This window comes from Macaca mulatta, chromosome 2, assembly GCF_049350105.2.
Source record: "Macaca mulatta isolate MMU2019108-1 chromosome 2, T2T-MMU8v2.0, whole genome shotgun sequence".
Lineage (NCBI taxonomy): Eukaryota > Metazoa > Chordata > Mammalia > Primates > Cercopithecidae > Macaca > Macaca mulatta.
The window spans coordinates 132639919-132665209 of NC_133407.1; the positions used below are offsets into that span (position 1 = coordinate 132639919).

The window sequence follows — 25291 nt, forward strand, 5'->3', positions numbered from 1 at the left end:
CACAGGGGAGGAATCTGAGGCCTAGGGATAGAATACAGCTAGCAGATGAAGAAGTCTGCAAAGGCATTGGCCCTGCATCTGCTTGCTTTGAGACTAACACCCTGACTCACCATGGTGGTATTTTGATAAATGACACCAGGCGCTCTCACTGGCTTAGACTGATTGACGGATTACAAATAGCCATCTGCCCTTGCCAGGAATGAAAGCAACAGAGACATGCAAGCAAAACCTTCAACAGATTTATTTTACTTCAAATGGAACAGATCATAAACAATTAGACTATCTGCCATGGTTTTTAAACAGACAGTCTGAATGATCCTATCTAGACACACCATCCCATTATAAAAGCCCCACGAAGCAGGACTCGGCTTCCCATGCCTGTAATCCTGTCTACTTGGGAGGCTGAGGTGGGAGGACTGCTTGAGCCCAGGAGTTTAAAACCAGCCTGGGCAACATAGCAAGACCCTGTCTCTAAAGATAGTAATAAATTAAAGCTCCAGGAAGACCTCTACAGTTAATCTGACCCCTCCCTCCCCGGAATGAACACTAACAAAGAGCTGCTACTAATAGCATTTCAAACAGTTACTGGAAAAAGTAATGACTCATTATGTGTTCATTTTTATTTAAAATAATTTAACAAAGGTAGAAATATTTAGAGAAAAAAAAAATCTCTCACACCCCAAAGAGAGACACAGGGTTAACATTTTGGGAGGGAGGCAGAAGGGAATCATGCTATAAACATCTTTCTCTGTCTTTTTAGAATTTCTTTATTTATGTTTAAACCTCTTTAGAGAAATAACTATTTCTTGGGTATCAATTGTCTGTGATCAAGGAGTAATCATATTGTTACTAATATACTCTTGACAGCTTTTGGTCATGCAGTTCTGAGCAGTTGGAAGATAAAGTTCTTGGTCATAGCTTCTAATACTCATCAATCTCACCAACAGGTGTGGGGCCTCACTGGAGTTCCCACTTTCATCTTGACCAAGATGATTTACTCAGCTTGTACACAGTGATGCTGCTTGACATTCTGAAGCCCTGGGGAATTCCTCCACACCCTCTGACTTCCTGTAACTGATAACTGAGGCTCGGTGCATCTCTATTTAGCACTCCTCTCACCATCTCATATTTAACTAGTGTTTCCACTGGATTGCAGGAGTTTTGAAGGCAGAGCAGGATTACATCTTTCTCCTCTTTAAAAAAAGAAAAAATACCCCACAGTGCTTTCACAGAGCCTCAAAAGAACTCGAAATATTTGTTGGCATTGTACTGAATGTTCTCAGCCTTTTCCCCCTACCCAGATACAACCACCACAATAAAATTGGAGCAAGGTAGAGAAAAGTCAGTAGATGTTTATAATGAAAGCATAGAAAACAAATCAGATTAAAGCACTATTAACAGCAGACATGAATCGTGGGCTATCCTATTACTAATAACAATAATAGTAACATATAACTGTGAACCTTTATTATACACTAAGCATTTCCTATACATTCCTTCACTTATCCTCACCTATGTGGCAAATGTTCCATTATCCCCACTTTACACATGAAGCCACTGAGGCTGGGAGAGATTAAGTAATTTATCCAAAGTCACCTGCCAGAGAGGAAGGAGCTGGGACTCTAATTTTGCTTTCTCTGATTTCACGCCATCCCATTTTTCCAGAATCAAGAACACATGAGCACTCAGGAATATTTCACATTTTAAACTTTATTCAAAAAGCAGCATATAAGATATATCTTAGTCAGCATTAATTCCATGCGATCACCAAACTTTCCTAAACACCAGTAGTAGTAGTAATTTCTTAGAGTCACTGTAAGCTCCTTAACTGTCTTCTAAATCAATAAGGAAAATTAAATTATGTTTTCTAGACTTTGCATTAGTATATTGCATTACTTTCCAAGTTTTCAAAAATTGGTGATCTGAGTAGAGTGAATTCACCTTGTCTAAGCCACTTATGGGCTTAGAGACTCTGTTATCTTAGAAATCTTCACCTTAGAATTCTACCTATTACATTATACAATTAAACTACTTTTTTTCATGCATTATACCAATCAGCCCCTTAACTGAAAAAAGATGACCCTTTGGAAGCTTAGAAGAGAATTTACAATGAATACATCTTTTGCCAGTTCTTTGGGCTGGGATACTAAACATCACCTTATCTATGAATATACTGTGGTCCCTCAGTGAAAGTTGTCACCAAATATTGCAATAAAACTAAGAAAACTTCTGAAGTGGAATGCATATTTCTGCCCAGAAAATGCTAGATGCATAACAGCTAGTTCACTGCAGACAACTGTTTGCTTTAAAATGTAAGCAACGTGCCCAGCTGAGGACTGAAGTGGCCAGAGTGCCTACTTTATCACTTTATCAGAATGGCACAGCAGTCCAACAATTTAGCCTCGAGAGAACAGAGATGGAGAATAAAGAAGAGAAGTGAAAAAAACAAACCAGCCCTTCTGTTCTATATGACCTTCTTTCCCGTTTTGCCAATCTGATTTCACACATAGTGACTCATGGTGAAACAGAGAAAACATGGGAATTGCATTCAGATGTGTAGAGCTTAGTAAGACTTAGTTTTCAACAGCAGCTCATTCTCCAGTAACACTATAGTTGCCTTCCATTTCATTTCACTTAGATTGGCATCTGCACAGCTGCCAAAATTGTTCTCTGTAAGTCAGAGAACACACTCCCAGGTAAACCTTCAAAAAAGGTATTTCAAAGGAGGCAGCTGGTATTCGGACTGCTAGAGAAGGCATTGCCACCTCGCTTCAGACAGAGGATTTCCGCTGATTGCTTTCTGTCGTTTCATCTCTATTCTGCACTCAGTCCCTTGTTTTGTCTTGAGGTCCCTGTTTTCCTGTACCCAACCAAGAGCCAATCAAGAAGTAAAGAGGAGCAAACACGCCCGCCCACTCCCAATTTCCTTTGCTCTGCTGTCTGCCAACCGCAAAGCCGATCGAGACAGAGCCGCTGTCAACTCTTCAACTCAGCTCAGCTGATCGGTTGCCGCCGCCGCCGCCGCCAGATTCCTGAGGCGAAGAACGCGAAGCTGAGAACATGGACGTTAATATCGCCCCACTCCGCGCCTGGGACGATTTCTTCCCGGGTTCCGATCGCTTTGCCCGGCCAGACTTCAGGGACATTTCCAAATGGAACAACCGCGTGGTGAGCAACCTGCTCTATTACCAGACCAACTACCTGGTGGTGGCTGCCATGATGATTTCCGTTGTGGGGTAAGTGGGGTCCCCCTACCCGGGACACCGATCTGGGGAGAGCACAGAGGGGCCTCGGGGTGGAAGATTCCGGGATGTAGAGAGGCTCTCTGACCGCACTCAGCCCCTGCCCTGGCAATTCTGCAAGCGGCCAAGCCAGTGGAAACTTGTTCGCAGGGCGAGGCCGCGGTAACCTGGGATCCCCTTTTCTGCACCAAGGGCTAAGACTTGAGGGGGCCCCTTGAGGAAAGAGGACGGGGAAAATTTGCCAACCGCCGGGAAGAAAAATGAGAGGTCCCCCACCGCACCGCCCCCCACCCCCCGCCCCCGTGCCAGGATCGGGCTCTTGCTGGAAAGATATTTGTAGCGCCCTCGTCTTTTAAAAATAAGAAGAAAAAGGAAAGTGGTGTAACCCTACCCTGGGGCTGGCTAGGACGGCAGGGTGTGGACCCCGGGTAGTGTAAAAAGGGCAACCAAGTGGCGACGCACTTTGTTGGTTTCTCTGCCTAATGCCAGTCACACTGTACAGTAAAGCTGAGCTTGGGATCAAAAGGGTGGGTGTCTCCTGGTGGCGCATCTCCCATTGTGGGGTGAAGGCTGCCATGACTCTGAGAAGATGGCCTTCTGGCATTTTCTTCCAGCAGTGGCCAGGCGTGGTCACTTTCTCTGCCTTCGCTTCCTAGCCTGGGGTTTCAATGTATCAGAAGTCCTTTTCAATACCTGGTACTTACAAAGTATCCTGTATTAAGACTGCGTGTACACCTGCTTTCCTAGAAACCACCTTTCCTTGTAGTTCACCCTTTAAGAAATGCTTCTCTCGCTTATGCATGATGGGTGGTGATATTCTCAATCTTGCTGATTATCTCCTACGCATCTTTAAAGAAAAAGTCACCCTCAGACTTTATAAAGGACACACTTGCCCTTAAATGTCTGACATTTCTATTTCAGGGCAGAGGTAGAGGGAAGAAGGAACAAGCTGGCTTGGGAGAAAAGGGAGAAATTCACACTTGAACGGTGTGGGAAAGGGTGAACAGGGTGGCTTTTCAGTTGGCTCACAGTTAGTTGGCTTATACATTGAGCCACCTCTCTGTGCCTGGCCCCATGCCAAGCTCCAAGCACACCAAGATGAATCAGACTTGAATTCTGGCCCAGGGGCTCCTGGCAGTTGTTGAGAAGCTAAAGGAGCAAACACACAGCACAGAAGAGAGGGGGAGACTTCACAGTTTCCGAGTATGGTTCACAGCAGTCACCCCCATGCCGAGGTGGAAGCTCACATGTGGGACTCTATAGACGACAGTACAGATCCTTCTTCTGCATTGCTTAAGGAATTCTTAAGGAATTGCACTCTGGGAATGGCTTGGTGTGTAGGGGGCACAGGCTCTGAGTGGACTCGGAACTAGTGTGGCAGCCAAGGTACAAATTAGTCAGGGCGGGGTGGGGCAGGCCCAAGGCCTGAGGCAGCTGCCTTCTGAACCTTCCCTCAGCTCTGTGCTTCAGGCTGCTTTCCTGGATCACTAAATTTCTTTCTTTCTTTTTTTTTTATTGAGACTGAATCTCGTTCTGTCACTGAGGCTGGAGTGCAGTGGCGTGATCTCGTCTCACTGCAACCTTTGCCTTCCGGTTTCAAGCAATTCTCGTGCCTCAGCCTCCTGAGTAGCTGGGATTACAGGCATGCACCACCGTGCCTGGCTAATTTTTGTATTTTTAGTAGAGACGGGGTTTCCCCATGTTGGCCAGGCTGATCTCGAACTCCTGACCTCAAGTGATCTGCCCGCCTCAGCCTCCCAAAGTGCTGGGATTACAGATGTGAGCCTCTGTGCCTGGCCAAAAATTTCTTTTTAAAAATTTTTATTATTTATTTACTGTTGAGACAAGGTTTTGTTCTGTTGCCCAGGCTGAAGTGCAGTACTGTGATCACAGCTCACTACAGCCTCAACCTCCTAGGCTCAAGCAATCCACCTACCTCAGTCTGCCAAGTGGCTGGGACCACAGGTGCATGCCACAATGCCGGGCTAATTTTTTTTTTTTTTTTTTTTAGAGATATGGTCTCACTGTGTTGCCCAGGCTGGTCTTGACTTCTGGGCTCAAGCCATCCTTTCACCTTGCCTCTCAAAGCACTGAGATTGTAGGCAGGGGCTACCGCGCCTGGCCAAAAATGTCTTTAAAACACAATAAGTAGTAAATAGGTTTGCATCAGTTGTTTTTTTTTCCCCTTTCTCTTTGCAGTGAAGCAGGAGGGCATCTTATCTGGTGATCTAGTTATGGAGGTATTTTCTTGAGGTAACTTAGATGTGGGGCAAAGTTTGACACAGACCAATAATAATTTTAAAAAAAAAAGCTTATTTTTTTCAAACATGTATGCTGCCCAGACGAGGCACAAGCTCAGGCAGCCTCGCTGCCTTTGATGGAATCCATTTTTCACTGTGAGGGCCAGGGGCCAGCCCTTTGACTAAATATAGCTCCGTCGGTATTGTGCCTTAGGCCACTAACTCAGGTGGTTTAGGGGTGTTGGCCCTCCTCATTTTCCTTTCAAATAAGAGTTGTCGGTTGTCAATAAAAATTTTGAAGTGAAAAGTGAAAAGTATCCATAAAGTTTTTAAAACTTATGCTTATTTTTAAAAACTTACAAAAGATACAGGCTAGTAGTAAAGGTTCATTTGAAAATTATGTGGATAAAATGTGAAATTTTCTTCATACTTCAGTAAAAGTTTGGTATATAACCTTCAACTGTTTTCTGTGTAACTGTAAACCCAGTCAGTAGTTTTTTCCACCAATTGTTATCTTTTCTTTCTTTATAATTTAATAATATAAATAAAGATTTATTGACTGCTCTGTGTGTCAGATACTTTGCAAAGTATTTTACCTGCATTATGTCATAGAAGCCAATTTTTAAAAACTGTTATTTTTTTAAATTATTAAACCTGAGGTTCAGAGAGGTTAAATGATGTACTCAAAGTCACAAACTTAGGCTTGTGCCCTTAACTACTATTCTGTCTTGCTATGAGTCACGAGGAAGAAACCAAACATCTTCAGGGTTAGGGAGCTTCCTTGATTCCAGAACACTTCTCATTCTAAAGAGAACTATCCTCTTTCGGTGATGCTAGTAGATGGGTAGGTCAAAGCAGTGCTGAAAGCTGTTCATCTGGATCCTCCACAGACTTCTCTCTAGTTTCTCAGAGTATCTTGGTAGAGCGTATGTGAAAATGTGACCTGGATAAAAGAGTGTTCAACAGTGGTTCCATCCCCTGCTGGTGAGGAGAGCCTCAAGGGCATTGTAGGAGGGCTGTAGCCTCAGCTCTCCAATGTTGAAAACTGGCTTAGATGAGGATAGAGAAATCTTTAAGATTTCAGGAAGGGTGAGGGAAGAACATAGCAAATACTGTCTAGATCCAGAAACATTGGAAAAAACTGCCCATACCAAGATGGAGATTAAGAGGGATTAGGATAGAGATAAATCTGTGTTTGAACTTCTGATCAGAAGAGATTGAATTATTTAAAAGGAATAGCGTGAATAACAGGTTAGGAAACTTGCATTTTGCTGGAAATGCCTTTGGATCCTTTACATTAAGAAGGAAAAGTGTCTAAGATTGAAGTTGCCATAGCTTACCTTCTGCATCCTTGATGTGAGACGTTTTGGGATAAAGATATTCTTTTCACATCACACAAAACAATAGAAGTCTCCATCGTGATCTTCAAAGTAAAAAACAAAGGCAACACCTAATTGCACTTGCAATTTAAGTATTAAGCATGTGATACATTCTACTTGTGGACGAGAACTTCTATATGCTTAATAGAATGCCAAATGATTTGAGCTGGAGAATTCTGTTCACTGTGTGTGAGCCATGGAACAGCAGCATCCTTCACCTGAAAGCTTGTCAGAAGTGAAGCATCTCAGGCCCCATTTCAGACCTACTAGGTTAGAATCTACATTTTAACAAAAGTCTCAGATGATTCATAGGTACATTAAAATCTGAGAGGCACTGGATTGGTCTGGCTCAAAAGAAAATTTAAATAAATATATCTATATGCCCAGGTGTCACCTTCCATGATTCAAAATGAATAGTTCTTGGCAGGGTCCAGGCATCTGTTGTTTTTTTCTTTTTCTCTAACTTCCTAAGTGATTGTGATATACACCCCTAGGAGAACCACTGATCCTCTTGAACCCTGTAACTTTCCGAAATATAAAAGCTTGAGGTCACAGGCTAATTGGAACTAAAGCTGCTAATAATAGGAAGTTAAATATTTTTTCCATTTTAAGCCATATTGCAAATTTTCTAAAGCTCTTGATTAACCAAATTCAACTGCATCCCTGACTCTTACAACATTTGCAATACTGTTGCTGTCTCATTCTAAAAAGTTCTTTCCTGGATGGGTGTAGTGGCTCACACCTGTCATCCCAACACTTCAGGAGGCAGAGATGGGAGGATTGCTTAAGGCCAGGAGTTTAAGACTAGCCTGGACAACATAGTGAAACCCTGTCTGCAAAAAAAAAAATTCTTTTCTGCCGTTAGAACTCATATTTTCTGGTGTGGCCTTAGAATCACCAACCACAAACAGAATTTGCAACATATAAAAATGCCTCTGCTGCTTCTCCAGCAAGAGAGGTGCATTTATGCTTGTGTATATACATTTGTGCCTCCCCATTTACATAGAACCATGTAGCTGCTGAAGGAATGAACCCGTGTTTTCTCAGTTAAGTAGCTCCTCACCATGTGGCCCGATCATTTGGCCTATGGAGATTTTGTAGGAGGGTAAAATTGACAGCTGCCACTTTATGCTTTCAGTTACTCAAGATTATAAGGAGTTTCTGGAAGGCTGGTAGTTCTAAGTTTGAAAAGAGCATTAGTGTAATCTTTTCAAAACGAATATAGCTCAGTGGCTCTGTAATATGTTCTAGGCCTGTGGCTCCCAGCATCTGGTTTTATGAAATGTTCATATTGTTTATACCTTTAAATGCTGCAAAGATGAAGAACCAAGTTTCCAGTTGGTAGAGGAAAAAAAGGGTAAGGCAACCCTGGGATGCTCTGGATCAGAATGTATTAAAATGATTATAGATAGAATGAGTTGCAGTCTGTTTATACTAAAGCGAGTGGAAATGTTTTTGAGATTAGTCAGCTTCAACACCAGTTCTACAACATTACTCTTATTTGTGTTGCTTCATTCATTGAATTAACAAAGAGTATGAAGCACTTACCAACTTCTCAGACACTGTTAGGAGATAGTGAAGAATAGGAGAGCTGTGTTTTCTGCCTTCACGGAAAGGCAGCAAGACCACACTGAACACATGATAATTAATTTGTATACAAGTATAGCAAGTCTACAGAAATACACACCTACATAAACACATCCTTCTCAACCTGACTTACCTGATCTCCCCTGTTCATTATTATTCCAAATTCCAAATCTCTCAGGTGTTGGGAATAGGGGAGGCATTGAGTACGTAGACAGGAGAAAGGTTTATTAAATTTTACTTATCCTAACCCACAGCTCAGATCCTTCTATTCCATTGAACAAATACTGAGCACCTACCATGTGGCAGACACTGTCTAGGCCCTGAGGATACAGTCAGGAGTACAACTCCACCAGCCTTCCCAAATCCTCCCAGAATTCTCCTGCCCTTCCATGCACATTGATTTGCTCTTGAAGCTGGCATCTGTCTTCCTCTGATGGCTTGTGTGTTTCTTCTGAATACAGAACTTTTAAGAGGTCTGTCAACACACGGTAACATTGTAATCTAAAAATCTTTATCTAGGCCAGGAGTGGTGGCTCACACCTGTGATCCCAGCCCTTTGGGAGGCCGAGGAGGGTGGATTGCCTAAGCTCAGGAGTTTAAGACCAGCCTGGGCAACATGGCGAAACCCCATCTCTACCAAAAACACAAAAAATTAGCCTGGCTTGGTGGCATGCACCTGTGGTCCCAGCTACTCGGGAGGCTAAGGTGGGAGGATCTTTGAGCCTGGGAGGTGGAAGTTGCAATAAGCCAAGAACGCACGCCACTGCGCTACAGCCTGGGCAACAGAGTGAGACCCCACGTAAAAAATAAATAAATAAATAAAAATAAATCTTTAATAAGGATTGTTTTTCATTAAATAACCTCTGACAGAATGTGTGTGTGTGTGTATATATATATATATATATTTTTTTTTTTTTGAGACAGGGTTTCACTCTATTGCCCAGGCCGGAGTATGGTAGTGCATTCGTGGCTCACTACAGCCTCTAACTCCCTGGACTCAGGTGATCCTCCCGCCTCAGCATCCTGAGTAGCTGGGACTATAGGCATGCGCCACCAGCCTGGCTAATTTTTGTATTTTTTTTTTTTTTGTAGAGAAGGGTTTTTGCCATGTTGCCCAGGCTGGTTTTGAACTCCTGGGCTCAAGCAATCCTCCTGCCTTGGCCTCCCAAAGTGCTGGGATGACAGGCGAGAGGTATGCCTGGCACACCTTTGACACTATTTATGTAACTGTATTTATCTTAACTTCTCCTTTCCCCTCCCCGTCCAGCTGTTGTTTTTTTTTTTCCAATGTTGCCTGCTACTTTCAGCCTTTGGTTGGTAGTTTCTGTTTCCTTTCCCTAGGTAAGGATTTGCAATGATTCTAGGTAAGTATGCAAATATATGAGTGTATTTTGGATTCCTGGCCCCCTGTCTTAGAGAGGAGAAGCTCTCAATCAGCTTAGGGACAGAGAGCTCTGTACAGGAAATCCAGTTCAAAAAGATCAAGACCATTCTTGACCTACCCACTTAATACCTAATTAAGCGTCAATATTGGAAATGTTTTATTTTTTTATTTTTTTTATTTTTGGACAAATGAATTCTATCCTTATCACTCAGCTTCAGAAAACTTAACCCTTAATACCGTCCTCTGTCTCTTGAATTGAGCGTGGCTTCCTGTTCCTAAGAATGCCTTCGAATCCTGTAATTTTAGGCAACACCTTCAGGCTAACAACTCAGGTTTGCAAGCATTCATCATTGATGTATGATAGGATTTCCTGGCCTTCCTTCTCATTATGCAATTTGCTAAGGAGACACCTGGAAGGCAGAAAGCCCTGCTTCTTCTAATCTGCTTCATATCTCATTGGTGCAGCTTCTGCTTGTCTCAGAGGAACAAAAAGAATGCAGACATTGGGGGTTAGTGAGGGGTAAATAGACAGGAAACTTGTGGGAAGGAAGTCTGTGTTACCAAGCTCATTAGCATTTGTCCAGCCTCTGTCTTCTCTCCACAGCTCTGTAAGAATTTGCCATGTGATAGTTCTCAGTAGCTTTTGTTTTGTTTTTTTAAGACAGAGTCTCGCTGTATCACCCAAGCTGGATGCCATGGCAGGATCTTGGCTCACTCCAACCTCTGCCTCCCAGGTTCAAGAGATTCTCCTGCCTCAGCCTCCAAGTAGCTGGGATTACAGGCATGCACAACTACACCTGGCTAATTTTTGTGTATTTTTTTTAGTAGAGACAGGGTTTCACCATGTTGGCCAGGCTGGTGTCGAACTCCTAACCTCAAGTTATCCCCCCACCTCAGCCTCCCAAAGTGCTGGGATTACAGGTGTGAGCCACTGCACACCTAACTTTTTTTTTTTTTTTTAATTTACTAAAATCATTCAAGAAGAACAGTTTGTAAACAAATATCTTTCCACTTTTGTTCCCTGAAAAGTATTGATAAGAGTAACTGGGTTGCTAATTGTTGAAAGCATGTATGTTGAGGATACATGAGGATTCATTACACATTATTCTCTCTACCTATGTATATGTTAGAAGTTTTCCATAATGAAAAGTTAAAAAGGGTTTAATGAAGTCTAATCAGAGCTTTGTACACAACTATTATTTGAAGCTCTATCACTGTGGGAAGCATCAGATTTATGGTTTCTAATCCAAGTCCAACCTGTTGTTTATTAAAAACAAAATAAAATCTGATGGTTCCTAAGGCATGTCTTAGTATGAACACTTCTAACATGCCAACTGCTAAAAAGACAATGGTTGGTTTGGATGCGAGTGTTTAGTTTGTGCCAAATTACACAGGATACAGTAAATATTTAGGAAATGGCAAGAATGCAATAAATCCTCTAGGCCTTCCTAATTCAGTTGGTTAGGAAAATCTCACTATGACCTTTCTGTAACAGAAGAGACAGGCTCAGTTTTAACCTACTGTACAATCTGTTTTATTCCATGATCCTTAGGCCCAGGAGACACTGTTCTCATTTACTCAAGACTGATTTATGTCTAAAGCCCACATTTATGCCTACAGTCAAAAATCGCTCTTCACTTTGGGAGGCTGAGGCAGGGGATCACTTGAGGTCAGGAGTTCGAGACCAGCCTGGCCAACATGGTGAAACCTCGTCTCTACTACAAATACAAAAATTACCTGGGTGCGGGAGGCTGAGGCAGGAGAATTGTTTGAACCAGAGAGTCAGAGGTTGCAGTGAGCCAAGATCGTGCCACTGCACTCCAGCCTGGCAACAGAGCAAGATTCCATCTTAAAAAAAAAAAAAAAAATTAAAAATTAGCCAGGCATGCTGGCACTCACCTGTAGTTGCGGCTACTCGGAAGGCTGAGGAACGATACTTGAGTGCAGGAGATAGAGGCTGCAGTGAGCTATGACCGTGCCATCACACTCCAGCTTGAGTGACAGAGGAAGAACCTTTCTTAAAAAAAGAAAAGAAAAGGCACACGGAACTGGGCTCTGGTCAGAGAGTAAAGGCTGGCTGAGCTGAGACTTGAAGGAGGGTGGAGTGAGGCCTGTGCACAAACTATCCTCTCTGCCTGATTGACCTCACCCTGAGATGGCCAAAAGGCAAGGTGAGTTCTGGGGTAGATAGAAACCCTGAGTGGATGGGGGTGCAATCAGGAGATGGTGTGACAAAGCTGGCAGGTTGGCCAACTGCTAGCCCTGAGAGTTCCCTCATGCTAATTACTAAGGCACTTCTTCCTCTCCTAGCAGATACAACCTAAGCCAAATTTTGGCCTTGGCTCGTGGACTGTGTGACCTGGATTCCAGGCTCCACTTACCCCCTCAGCCAGGCACCAACTCCACAACTATATACAGTGGCCCTGGCTACAGAGGCAGCAGGGGCCAGACCCTGCAAGGCCTTGTAGAATGTTTAAAGAATTCTGTTTTTAGTTTAAGAACAATGAGAAGCAAGAAAATGGTTGAGTGGGTTCATATTTGCAGTGATCCCTCTGGCTGATTAAGGACCACAGACAAACATCGCCAATTTAGAGAAGTCCACCGTGAGTAAATTGTTCCCCACTTTTTCAGTGAGTCAGCTTTCCTCAGGAACCACACTTCAAAAATAGCTTTTTCGGTTAGAAAATTGGAACTCAGTGCAAAGCTGCCTGCACTCCTCAGGAAATATTTTGCTGCCTCTTTGGTGGTTCTTTTTGGCCTTGCAACCTGACAGGAGTCATCAAATGTGGCCTTGAGCTGATGCGAGGATTTCTGTTATGGCAAACTTTTATTGCCAACTTTGCAATTGGTGGCCTTGGACAAATTTATTAACTTGTATATTCCTGAGCTTGCTTATGTGTAAAATGAGGTAGGTTAGCAAGATCCTTCCTAGCTCTAAAATTTTGTGAGATTTTTTTTTCCCCTTTCGGTAACTTGTGGTTAAACTATAGATATAGCTACTGAATCACGTTGGCAAGTTTAGGACCTGTATCCATAGCCACCGTGTTTCAGAGAGAAATGAGAGTGTAGAGGGATTTTCCAGGATGATCCTTGGTTACAGTAGGTTACTTAGAGTGTGGGGGAAATCCCTAAAGCCGGTTAACAATACAGAATGGGTTCTACTGTGAGTTGCTGCCACAACTGGCACCCTTGTTTTCTTGTTTCTCCCCTGGATCCCTTTGGATATGTTTCTTCACTTCTGTGGGCCTCAGTTTAGTTATCTGTATAATTGGACTAGACTGATTCATCTTTGAAGACTGCTACAAAATTGATGGGATTCTAAACCTTTTTACAACCATAAATGACTGCCCTAGAATGTGTAACTGTTATAGGGAAAGATTTATTATTTATTGGAATGGGGTAATACATGTTCATATTTTGAATATGTATAGTTAAAATATATAAACATATGTATTAATATATTAATTTCACAATAGAAAAACATAATGGTTTTTGAGTTGCAAAACTAGGTCCTATTTCTCCCTTCCCTCTCACCATCCTTTGTTCTTTTTTTTTTTTTTTTTTTGAGACAGAGTCTGGCTCTGTCACCCACGCTGGAGTGCAGTGGCACAATCTCAGCTCACTGCAACCCCCACCTCCCAGTTTCAAGTGATTCTCATGTCTCAGCCTCCCGAATAGCTGGGATGACAGGCATGCATCACCACACCCAGCTAATTTTTATATTTTTAGTAGAGATGGGGTTTTGCCATGTTGGCCAGGCTGGTCTCAAACTCCTGGCCTCAGCTGATCCGTCGACCTCGGCCTCCCAAAGTTCTGGGATTACAAGTGTGAGCCACCGTGCCTGGCCCTCTTTCTTACTGAAGGACTACCAGTAAGTGAAACTCCACCCAGCAGACTCCAGAGGCAGTTGTCTACATGAGAGATGGGTGGCATATTTGTGGAAAGCTTTGTCCTAAATGTTTTTTGGGGTTTGTCGTGATTAGTGTGATAAACAGCCCAACTGTTGACTAAAAAGCACCTCAGGCAAGAACTGGTTCCCAAATTTCTGAGAATTTCTGTTAATCTCTAGAGGGTGTGTGTGTGTGTGTGTGTGTGTGTGTGTGTGTATGTGTATGTGTGTCTATCTGTCTTATTTTGCTCCAAGTGCAGGTAAGTGCCAGGGCATTGGAGTGGTATACATTTTATCAGATATAGAAGAAAATCATTTCTGCTCAGAGTAACTTTGTTAGTTTTTTCCATCTTGGAAACTTGGTTACTTTCTAATTATAGACTTGTTGTTGGGCAGATTATGAACTAAAACCAGTTCTATAGAACTTCAAACCGTGTTCTTTTCCCTTGAACATGAACAACTGGAACAGGTGAAAGCAAATTTGGAATTGCTTGAGTTAGGCCTGGATTTTTCATTGTTCTTTGTCCTAGACTTTAGGCACTCAACTTAAATATGTATTTTACTTGTCTAGAGGAAAATAAAAAAGTTTGACATGAATTTTATTATATGCTTCACTTCATGAATTATTATTTTAATAAGTATTCCAGAATGAACTGAGTAGGAGCCCTTCTTTGATGCTTTGCTGCCAGCCAACCCTCTCCTACTTGCGGGGTGTGCAAAGGAATTTCCTTAAATTTCAAAATTTCAATCCTCCATTTGAGTTATTTGTGTTGATTTGATCTTTACTTGTCTTTTCTTTCCTTTTTTTTTTTTGAGATGGAATCTCGCTCTGTCACCCAGGCTGGAGTGCAGTGGCACAATCTCGGCTCACTGCAGCCTCCGCCTCCCAGATTCAAGCAATTCTCCTGGCTCAGCTTCCTGAGTAGCTGGGATTACAGGCACTTGCCACCACGCCCTGCTAATTTTTGTATTTTTAGTAGAGACAGGTTTCACCATGTTGACCAGGATGGTCTCGATCTGCTGACCTTGTGATCAGCCTGCCTCAGCCTCCCAAAGTGCTGGGATTACAGGTGTGAGCCACTGTACCCAGTGATCTTTTCTTTTCTTTTCCTTTTCTTTTTTTTTTTGTTAGAGACGGAGTCTCGCTCTGTCACCCAGGCTGGAATGCAGTGGCGCAATCTCAGCTTACTGCAAGCTCCACCTCCTGTGTTCATGCCATTCTCCTGCCTCAGCCTCCTGAGTAGCTGGGACTACAGGCGCCCACCACCACGCCCGGCTAATTTTTTGTATTTTTAGTAGACATGGAATTTCACCGTGTTAGCCAGGATGGTCTCGATCTCCTGACCTTGTGCTCCACCCGCCTTGGCCTCCCAAAGTGCTGGGATTACAGGCGTGAGCCACCACGCCTGGCCGATCTTTGCTTTTCTTTATGGCTCAGAAGAAACATTTGGGTAGGTTATAGGTCAATGTCAAGGATTTATAAAAGGGTTTTTTACATTCAGGAGCCTTTCCCCAATTCCATTTGTTCATTTTTAAATATCAGGGTTTTTTTTTTTTATTCATCAAGGAATACATAGCCATTGAAAAAAATATGAAAATAAAAATAAGCAAATGGAAATAAACTCCCCTTATCCTACTATAATGTAGTCTTTGGTACAATTTCTCAATTTCTCTAAGTATCTTTGTATTTTTTAATTGAGACAGGATCTCACTCTGTTACCCAGGCTACAGTGTAGTGGCACAATCACAGCTCACTGCAGCCTTGACCTCCTGAGCTCAGGTGATCCTCCTACCTCAGCTTACCAAGTAGTGGGGACTATAGGTGTGTGCCACCACACTTGGCTAATTTTTGTGGGGTGTTATTATTTATTTATTTTTTTTTTTGGAGAGATAGGGTTTTGCCCTGTTGCCTAGGATAGTATCAAACTCCTGGGCTCAAGCAATCCATCTGCCACCTCGGCTTCCCAGAGTGCTGGGATTACAGACGTGAGCTACCACACTGGCCTAGAATCTTTTGTGGTCTGGGAATTAGTTATATTAATCTCTAAGAGTTTCAAGGCCTCTTTATTCACTCTCCACTCTCTACAACCTGCTGAAGGGGATTGTGGTTTTGACTCATTAGATTCTTTCCTTCCTCAGTCGTATAAGGAAATTTTTGTCTTTCCCAGACCAATTCTGGGGTTATCTCAGAAGACAGGGAATAATCCAGATAAAATCAAATAGGAAGAAAGAAAAGTGCAGAGAGGCCAAGTAGATAGACCCAGATAACACAGAACCAAGAGGAGGGGGGAATCGGGCAGACAGAATGGCACATGTGCTGGGTATTGGGGAAGCTTGGGGCACTGGGGTGCTACAGACTGGCACAAGAGGATCTGGAGGATGAGCAGAAAACCAGGGTTTGGATTGGAGAAGGAACAGTTTTGCTGTGGTTCATCAATTGAAATTCCATTAATGTTGTTGGCAAGATGGGACAAGTAGAGATGGACTTTTGTGGTTGGCCTGTGCCAAGCGGGGGTTGTGGGTTGGAGAGCAGCTGCTTTTATATTTTTGTATTTCCTTTTTTTATATATTCATTTCTGATTATGAAATAATATACTAATTATAGAAATTTCTACTTCTTCTTTTTTTTTTTTTTTTTTTGGAGATAGAGTCTCACTCTATCACCCAGGCTGGAGTGCAGTGGTGCAATCTTGGCTCCCTGCACCCTCTGCCTCCTGGGTTCAAGTGATTCTCCTGCCTCAGCCTCCCAAGTAACTGGGACTACAGGTGCCCACCACCATGCCTGGCTAATTTTTTTTTTTTTTTTCCGAGATGGAGTTTTGCTCTTGTTGCCCAGGCTAGAGTGCAATGGCACCATCTCGGCTCACTACAACCTCTGCCTCCCGGGTTCAAGCAATTCTCCTGCCTCAGCTTCCGAGTAGCTGAGATTACAGGCTCCCACCATCAAGCCCAACTAATTTTTTGTATTTTTAGTAGAGACGGGGTTTCACCATCTTGGCCAGGCTGGTCTTGAACCCCTGACCTCCGGTGATGTGCCCGCCTCAGCCTCCCAAAGTGCTGGGATTACAGGCATGAGCCACTGCACCCAACCCAGGCCCAGCTAATTTTTGTATTTTTTACTAGAGGTGGGGTTTCACCATTCACTCTTATTTTTTACTAGAGGTGGGGTTTCACCATGTTGGCCAGGCTGGTCTCGAACTCCTGACCTCAAAAGATCCACCCACCTCGGCCCCCCAAAGTGCTGGGATTACAGGCTTAAGCCACTGCGCTCAGCCTAGAAATTTCTACTTCTGAACTATCTAACTTGTATGATAAATCCACCTAACAGAGAATGCATTATGTATTACAGTTGCTTTTACCCACTCAACATATAATGTCTTCCCATATTATTAAATGCACTTCAATGTTTTAAAAATAGCTGTGTATACAATACCACAGTAAATTGTTGGCCATATAGGTTGTTTCTGAAAGTTTTTGATCATAAATACCACTAATACCAACACTGTTACAGCTCAATCTTTGCATTTTTGTTTAATTCTTTAGACTATATTCTGAGGAGGGGATTTATTGGCTTGAAGGGTGTATTTGCAAGGATTTTGAATGAAATAAGCAACTTATTATTGTAGAGTTTAGTTTTAAATTATGTACAACTGGCTGGGCACAGTGGCTCATGCCTGTAATCTTAGCACTTTGGGAGGCTGAGGGGGTTGGATCACATGAGGTCAGGAGTTCGAGACCAGCCTGGCCAACATGGTGAAACCCTATCATTACTAAAAATACAAACATTAGCTGGGCGTGTTGGCGGGTGCCTGTAATCCCAGCTACTAGGGAGGCTGAGGCAGGAGAATTGCTTGAACCTGGGAGGCAGAGGTTGCAGTGAGCCGAGATTGTGCCATTATACTCCAGCCTGGGTGACGAGTGAAACTCCATCTCAAAAAAAAAAAAAAAAAAAAAAAATTGCAACTGCTCTTGCCATTGTTTAACTTTGTGCATCTTAATAGAAATTTTTAGCTTTTTCAAAGCAGTTTGACATTGATTTTATCCCTTAATTTCACCCATTCACGTGTGAAAAGCTTTCACTCTTAATTTAAAAATGTTCAAAATTCCTTTTATGCTTCAGTAGGCAGAAACAGAGAGCTAAAATTTAAAGGAATTTTTGAAAAAGAATTGTTTATCCTGAATATGAATCCCAGTATGAGCATGAGTTCTTCATCTCTTCCATTTCAGAGAAAGTAAGCTCTTGGCATCACCTTCCCTTATCCTGTCTTCCCCCATCCCTCTTTTCAAATCAGCAATGTTACTATTCAGGGCATGAGGAAAACACACTACCCTCTGTGTCCTTCCCAAGTAAAATCCTCATTAGCCTCTAGGGTAAAAAGTTAAATAACTCATTGTACCAGCCCACCACAGATGTCTTGTTAAGGGTTTTGTATACACAGTGGCTTGGGGTGGGCGACTATAATGCCCAAAACTTCATCTAAATTTTTTCTTCTTCTTCTTCTTATTATTATTTTGAGAGAGTTTCCCTCTTGTTGCCCAGGCTGGAGTGCAATGGTGCGATCTCAGCTCACTGCAACCTCCGCCTTCTGAGTTCAAGCGATTCTCCTGCCTCAGCCTCCCAAGTAGCTGGGATTACAGGCATGTACCACCGTGCCCAGCTAATTTTTGTATTTTTAGTAGAGACGAGGGTTCACCATGTTGACCAGGCTGGCCTTGAACTCTTGACCTCAGGTGATCCACCTGCCTAGGCCTCCCAAAGTGCTAGGATTACAGGTGTGTGCCACCATGCCCGGCATAAATTTCTTCTACATAATGTGTTTCCTCCATTATCAATAGTAGTGTAATTGCTATCACATACTAAACATTTGGCTTATATAAGAATGAATCTGGAACTGTGTGCTTGAAAATCTGCATTGATAACTCATCTCCTAATGATACTTTGGGCATTTAAAAACACTTATAATGAACTCTCTATGTGAGGAATCATAAACTCAAATGCCTCCATGGGGCAAGCAGATTATGTAAGAGAGCGATTCAGGCCAGCTATTAGAAAAACAGTGATTAGACTTGGCATGGTGTGACTCATGCCTATAATCCTAGCACTTTGGGAGGCCAAGGTGGGTGGATTACTTGATGTTAGGAGTTCGAGACTGGCCTGGCCAACATGGCAAAAACCCACCTGTACTGAAAATACAAAAAATTAGCTGGGCATGGTGGCATGTGCCTGTAATCCCAGTTACTCGGGAGGCGAAGGCACAAGAATTGCTTGAACCCGGGAGACGGAGGTTGCAGTGAGCCAAGATCGCACCACTGCCCTCCAGCCTGGGCAGCAGAACGAGACTCTGTCTCAAATGACAAAAAAGGAAAAGAAAAACAATGATTAATAGCACCTCATTGTGGGCCTCTGTGTGCATGATGCAGTAGAGACCAGTGTGGACTGGGGCTCAATGGAGAGCGTTTGTTCTGCCTGAATGAGCAGGCACTCAAGCCAGCTGTTGACATGTGGGAAAGTGGGCCTAGCACTGTTAGATTTTCTTGTTCCAGGAGAACAAGAAATCCCAAGTTTTATGGATTTTTTTTTTTTAAATACATGGGTTTCAAGTAAAAGTTTTTTCAAACACTGTACAGGCCAAACAAAAATGTGACTGTAGACTGGATGTAGCCCAAGGAGGCCATTATGTGGCCTGCATTCTACATTCATCCATCATGAGCTTCTATGAGGATTTAAATAAACCCTTAGAGCTAAGAAAACACAACCTACTGTGTACTAGAGCCCAGGATGTATGGAAGCTAAACATAGTACCTTCAAAAGAAGTTTTAGTCTTCAAAATTGTGGACCTCTAATGAGATAGGGACTACTTTGATGGGAACTGCCTGGGTGTGATCTCAGTTCCATCTTTTTTTTTTTTTTTTTTTTTTTTTTTTGAGACAAGGTCTCACTCTGTCACCCAGTCTGGAGTGCAGTGGTGGAATCTTGGCTCATTGCAGCCTCAACTTCCGAGGGTCAAGCGATCCTCCCACCTCAGCCTCCTGAGTAGCTGGGAGCACAGGTGTGTGCCACCACACCTGGCTAATTTTCATATTTTTGTAGAGATGGGGTTTTGCCGTATTGCCTGGGTTGGTCTTGAACTCCTGGCGTCAAGTGATCCTCCCACCTCGGCCTCCCAAAGTGCTGGGATTACAGGTGTGAACTACCATTCCTGGACTTCCCCACCATTTTCTAACCTCTGTGCCTTAGTTTCTTCATTTGAGAAATGAACTAGTAGTATCTCCTTTATAAGATTATGAGAAATCAAATGAGACAATTCGGATAAAGTATTAAAGTATTAGTAAGTTCTCAATAACTGTTTTTACTCCTCTTTCTCCTTTTGCTACTTCTATTGCTGAACTAGTCACCCCTCATTTTTTCTTCCTCATATTTCAGGTTTCTGAGTCCCTTCAACATGATCCTGGGAGGAATCGTGGTGGTGCTGGTGTTCACAGGGTTTGTGTGGGCAGCCCACAATAAGGACGCCCTTCGCCGGCTGAAGAAGCGCTACCCCACGACGTTCGTTATGGTGGTCATGTTGGCGAGTTATTTCCTTATATCCATGTTTGGAGGCGTCATGGTCTTTGTGTTTGGCATTACTTTTCCTTTGCTGTGTAAGTGAACTTGAGTTTTTTCTTCCATCATAAAAAAAATGTAGGCGCAATTATCCAACGGGAATTCCATAACCTGTTTCTTATGTGCGTTGGCATGTCAGCAAAAGTGTCAGAATTTTCTAAAACAGCTTTCTACTTGTTACCCAACTAGACCCAGATAACACAGAACTGAGGTCAAGAACTATGAGGTCATTCTTTTTTTGTTTTTGTTGTGATGGGGTCTACTCTGTCACCCATGCTGTGGTGTTATCTCGGCTTACAGCAACCTCTGCCTCCTGAATAGCTGGGACCACATGCGCACACCCAGCTAATTTTTTGTGTTTTTGGTAGAGACAGGGGTTTCACTATGATGCCCAGGCTGATCTTGAACTCCCAAGCTCGAGTGATCTAGCTGCCTCGGACTCCCCAAGTGCTGGGATTACAGGCGTGAGCCACTTGGCCCAGCCATTTGTCATACATTCTTATGGGGACAAACAGTAAACAGAACAAAGACAAATCCCAGGTCATACAGCAGGAATGTGGCATAACCTACACTAGACCCCAGATTTGTCAAATACGAGAGTCTATTGTCAATTTTTAAGTGCCATTCCTATTGTCCTGATACAGAAATGAATGTATTTATTATTTGGAAGTAAACTATTTATTCTCCACTTGCTCAGGAGATCATAACTAGTGTTCAAAGTTTGGTAAGTCTATAGGAATAACTGGCTCAGAATATAGGTACTAAATACTCAGATTCTGGTGAGGAGATCTAGATATTCTCTAAGTTTTACATGAATTATTTACTAAGAGTCCAAACACTTGAAGCCTGAAATAGAGAAGAAATAAAATCCCAGCCTAATCAGCAGAAATCTGATTAAAATTCTAGTGTATTAAGTGACAGGCACATCCCTTTAACTTTCAATAACATTTGACATGTGCATTTATTCCACTAAATGAAATTATTTGCTTGTTTAGGGCTTTGTTAGATTAAGTCCAGAATATTTATGGATACATCCCATACCCTATTGGATAAAATATTTGAGTCAACAAATTCAAACATTTTTGGAATTTTCTTCAGGTTTTCTGTAGGTGCTATAGGCTTAGTATTTCAATGACACTATTTAATCAAACAGCTTGCTAATTTTAATACCTTTCCACATCAGAATCTGAGACAGGCCAGTGTAATGAAACGTATCAGAGGTAGACAGTTAAGAGTCCTGATTTCTATTCTTAGACTTGCTGGAAACCAGCATGTGATTTGGACCAGTCATCCTATATGGGCTGTAGCTCACTCATCTCTAAAGTAAGGAGATTATCTAATCTAATAATCTAATCACTTATCTAATAAGTGATTCCCAAACTGATAATTGTGAGGCTCATCCAGGATACTTTTTAAAAATATAAATTTCCCAGCCACATCTTTATTTTGTGGGTCAACAGTGGTACCCAACGATGTTATGTTTTTAGAAAGCTCCTCAACTCTTTCTAGATCCTCCAGATGAGTCCACATCAGTATTTTTCAAAATGAGGGTCCAAGATCCACCTACATCGGAATCATCCGGAGTCATTATTAAAATAATGCATTCTGGAGCCTTCCCTCAGTTGTAATAGTCTGAATTTGGGGTGGTGGTGACCAGGAATTTGCCTATTTAACAGGCTTTCCAGGTGATTTGAATGTACATGGAAGTTGTAAAACCACTGGTATAGATCATATGAGAGAGGGTTACCTGTTTAAAATACAGATTCCCAGGCCTGTCTCTTTAAGGCTCAGGTAGAGGAGGTCCAGGAAAGGCGACAGGGAATCTGTGGTAAAATAAGCAAGTCTGGGGAACAATGGGCTATACAAACTCTGTAAAGCTCTTAGGTTTTTACATCTAGAATTCTATACCCAACACTTTGGGTAAAGCCTCTGGGAGGCACTTTACAAGTGACCTTTACTCACATGCTCCTGCAGGGAACAAGATACAGATAATCCCTGAATTGAGCAAGAGTTATTTTCTGGAAAGCCTCAGGTAAGTTGATTTTTTTGGTAGGATAGAATCCCATTGATTCACTCTGAATTTCAGGACATTTAAGTAGCATCTGCAAGGTGATGATGTCAGTGCATGAAGGAAAGGGTATGGCTTCCAGATAATGGTCCTTCCTGTTGAATACAGCATTTTCCTTTAATACAGGAAAAGAAAAGAAAAAAAAAAACTGTATATGACTTGATGAAGAGCTTTACATAAAGTCCAAGGAGCCATTTGAAGGCTTGGATCAGTTAGAGAAGCAGACTGGACTGTAGCTAACTAAGGCAGTTTACTAACAGTGTGAAGAGAGGGAGTGTAATATTGATGTGACAAAGGAGAATTATTGCTTTGGTGTTAACCAGGTGTCACTTCTCTGCAGTGATGTTTATCCATGCATCGTTGAGACTCCGGAACCTCAAGAACAAACTGGAGAATAAAATGGAAGGAATAGGTTTGAAGAGGACACCGATGGGCATTGTCCTGGATGCCCTAGAACAGCAGGAGGAAGGCATCAACAGACTGACTGACTATATCAGCAAAGTGAAGGAATAAACATAACTTACCTGAGATAGGGTTACAGCAGAAATTGAGTTGCAGTTTGCCCTTGTCCAGACCTACTTTCTACTTGTGTTTTTGAAATAGGAGGTGCACGTACCACCCAATTATCTATGGCAGCATGCATGTATAGGCTGAACTATTATCAGCTCTGATGTTTCAGAGAGAAGGCCTCAGAAACTGAAAGAAAACCACCACCCTCCTATTGTATCTGAAGTTTCACGTGTGTTTATGAAATCTAATGGGAAATGGATCACACGATTTCTTTAAGGAAATAAAAAAAAATTATGGCTTTTACAGCAACAATACTGTTACAGGAATAAAAAAATTGTCAAGTATCAAGACCATACAAGTAAATGAAAAGGCTGTTAAAGTAGATGACATCATGTGTTAGCCTGTTCCTAATCCCCTAGAATTGCAATGTGTGGGATATAGATTAGTTTTTATTATTCTCCTTTAAAAATCAAAGATGATCTCTATCACTTTGCCACCTGTTTGATGTGCAGTGGAAACTGGTTAAGCCAGTTGTTTATACTTCGTTTACAAATATAAAGATAGCTGTTTAGGATATTTTGTTACATTTTTGTAAATTTTTGAAATGCTAGTAACGTGTTTTCACCAGCTGGTAACTGTTGCAAACTTAATGTCATTTTCCTTAAGATGGTTACAGCTATGTAACCTGTATTATTCTGGACAGACTTGTTAAAAAACAAACAGACAAAAAATAAAACAAAACGAGTTCTATTTACCTTGCACATCTTTTGTTGTTACAGTGAAAAAAAAAATGGTCCAAGAAAATGTTTCCCATTTTTGTATTATTTAGTTTTTAACTGGAACATTTAGAAAGAAGGAAATAAACGTGCATTTTATTAATTCCTTAGAGACACAAAGAGGACAATAATAGCTGATCTTTTGAAAGTTGAAAAACGTCTTTAGATGACCAAGCAAAAAGACTTTATAAAATGGTAATGAAAATGGAATGCAGCTACTGCAGCTAATACAAATTTTAGATAGCAATTGTTACAACCATATGCCTTTATAGCTAGACATTAGAATTACGATAGCATGAGTTTATACATTCTATTACTTTTCCTCCCTTTCTCATGTTTTTATAAATAGGTGATAAAAATGTTTTGCCTGCCAATTGAATGATTTCTTAGATGAAGTAGAAACATTTAGGTTTCCGTTGCATTAAATTGTGAAGACAACTGGAGTGGTACTTACTGAAGAAACTCTCTGTATGTCCTGGAATAAGAAGCAATGATGTGCTGCTTCTGATTTTTCTTGCATTTTAAATTTTCAGCCAACCTATAGCCATGATCTTTAGCACAGTGATATCACCAGGACTTCACAGATATGGTCTAGAATCTGTACCCTTACCCAAATATGAAGAATAAAATTGATTAAAGGTTTTTTTGGTGAGACTTTATTTAATGCACATCTGTCTTAAGTACCTGAGAAACCTGGCGACGACCCTATGAACAGTGAAGATGTTCTACATAGCAAACTTTACCTGTTTCAAATACTGTTTAGTGAAGCTTGAATACCTTATTAACTTGCAGCCAGAATAAAACAATTCTAGTGGGATCCTATTTTTAAGTCTGACATGAGTATTATATACACGTTAGCCCCTTCCATTTTCTACAAGGTGAATTCTGGTGACAAAATACAATCAATTTGGAGAAATTAATAAAAAAAAAAAGATACTTGTAATTACTCATGGCCAGTGGTCAATTCTAGAAAGGTAATAATAGAAAAATATAACATATAAATGTTATAAATTATGATTACATTTGAAAAACAAGTTAAAATCTGCAACTAAGATCTTTAGGCTTGGGTGGTAGAAAAAGCATAATGTGAACTGCTTCACCTCTTTTGGCAAAACCTGTGTATTGAGGCCATAAGCTATGAAATTGGATCATCTTTTCTTCTTGTATATCTAAGATAAAAACCCTCTTACAGCACATTTTGAAATTCCTGACTTTATTAATAGGGTGGCTATAAAACAAATGCATAGGGGTGTTCTAGAATTTTTTTTTTTTTTTTTTTTTTGAGATGAGGTTTCACTCTTGTTGCCCAGGCTGGAGTGCAATGGCACAGTCTCAGCTCACTGCAACCTCTGCCTCCCGTGTTTAGGCGATTCTCCTGCCTCAGGCTCCCAAGTAGTTGGGATTACAGGCATGAGCTACCTTGCCTGGCTAATTTTGTATTTTTTTTTTTTAGTAGAAACGGGGTTTCGCCATGTTGGTCAGGCTGGTCTTGAACTCCTGACCTCACGTGATTCACCCACCTCGGCCTCCTAAAGTGCTGGGATTACAGGCATGACCCACCACGCCGGCCTAGAATTTCAACTACTAATTTACATTAAGTTTTTAATTGTGT

The 25291-nt window shown here is 41.8% G+C and overlaps 1 protein-coding gene across 1 annotated transcript; it reads left to right on the forward strand.

Annotated features, from left to right (window-relative positions):
• The first annotated feature begins 2970 nt into the window (after nt 1-2970).
• Nucleotides 2971-24216, forward strand: ARL6IP5 (ADP ribosylation factor like GTPase 6 interacting protein 5). The gene is given in 3 exon segments (NM_001257759.1): nt 2971-3236; nt 20146-20363; nt 22734-24216. Coding segments are annotated over 3 exon segments (567 nt in total). The 5' UTR covers nt 2971-3060; the 3' UTR covers nt 22907-24216.
• The last annotated feature ends 1075 nt before the right edge of the window (nt 24217-25291 follow it).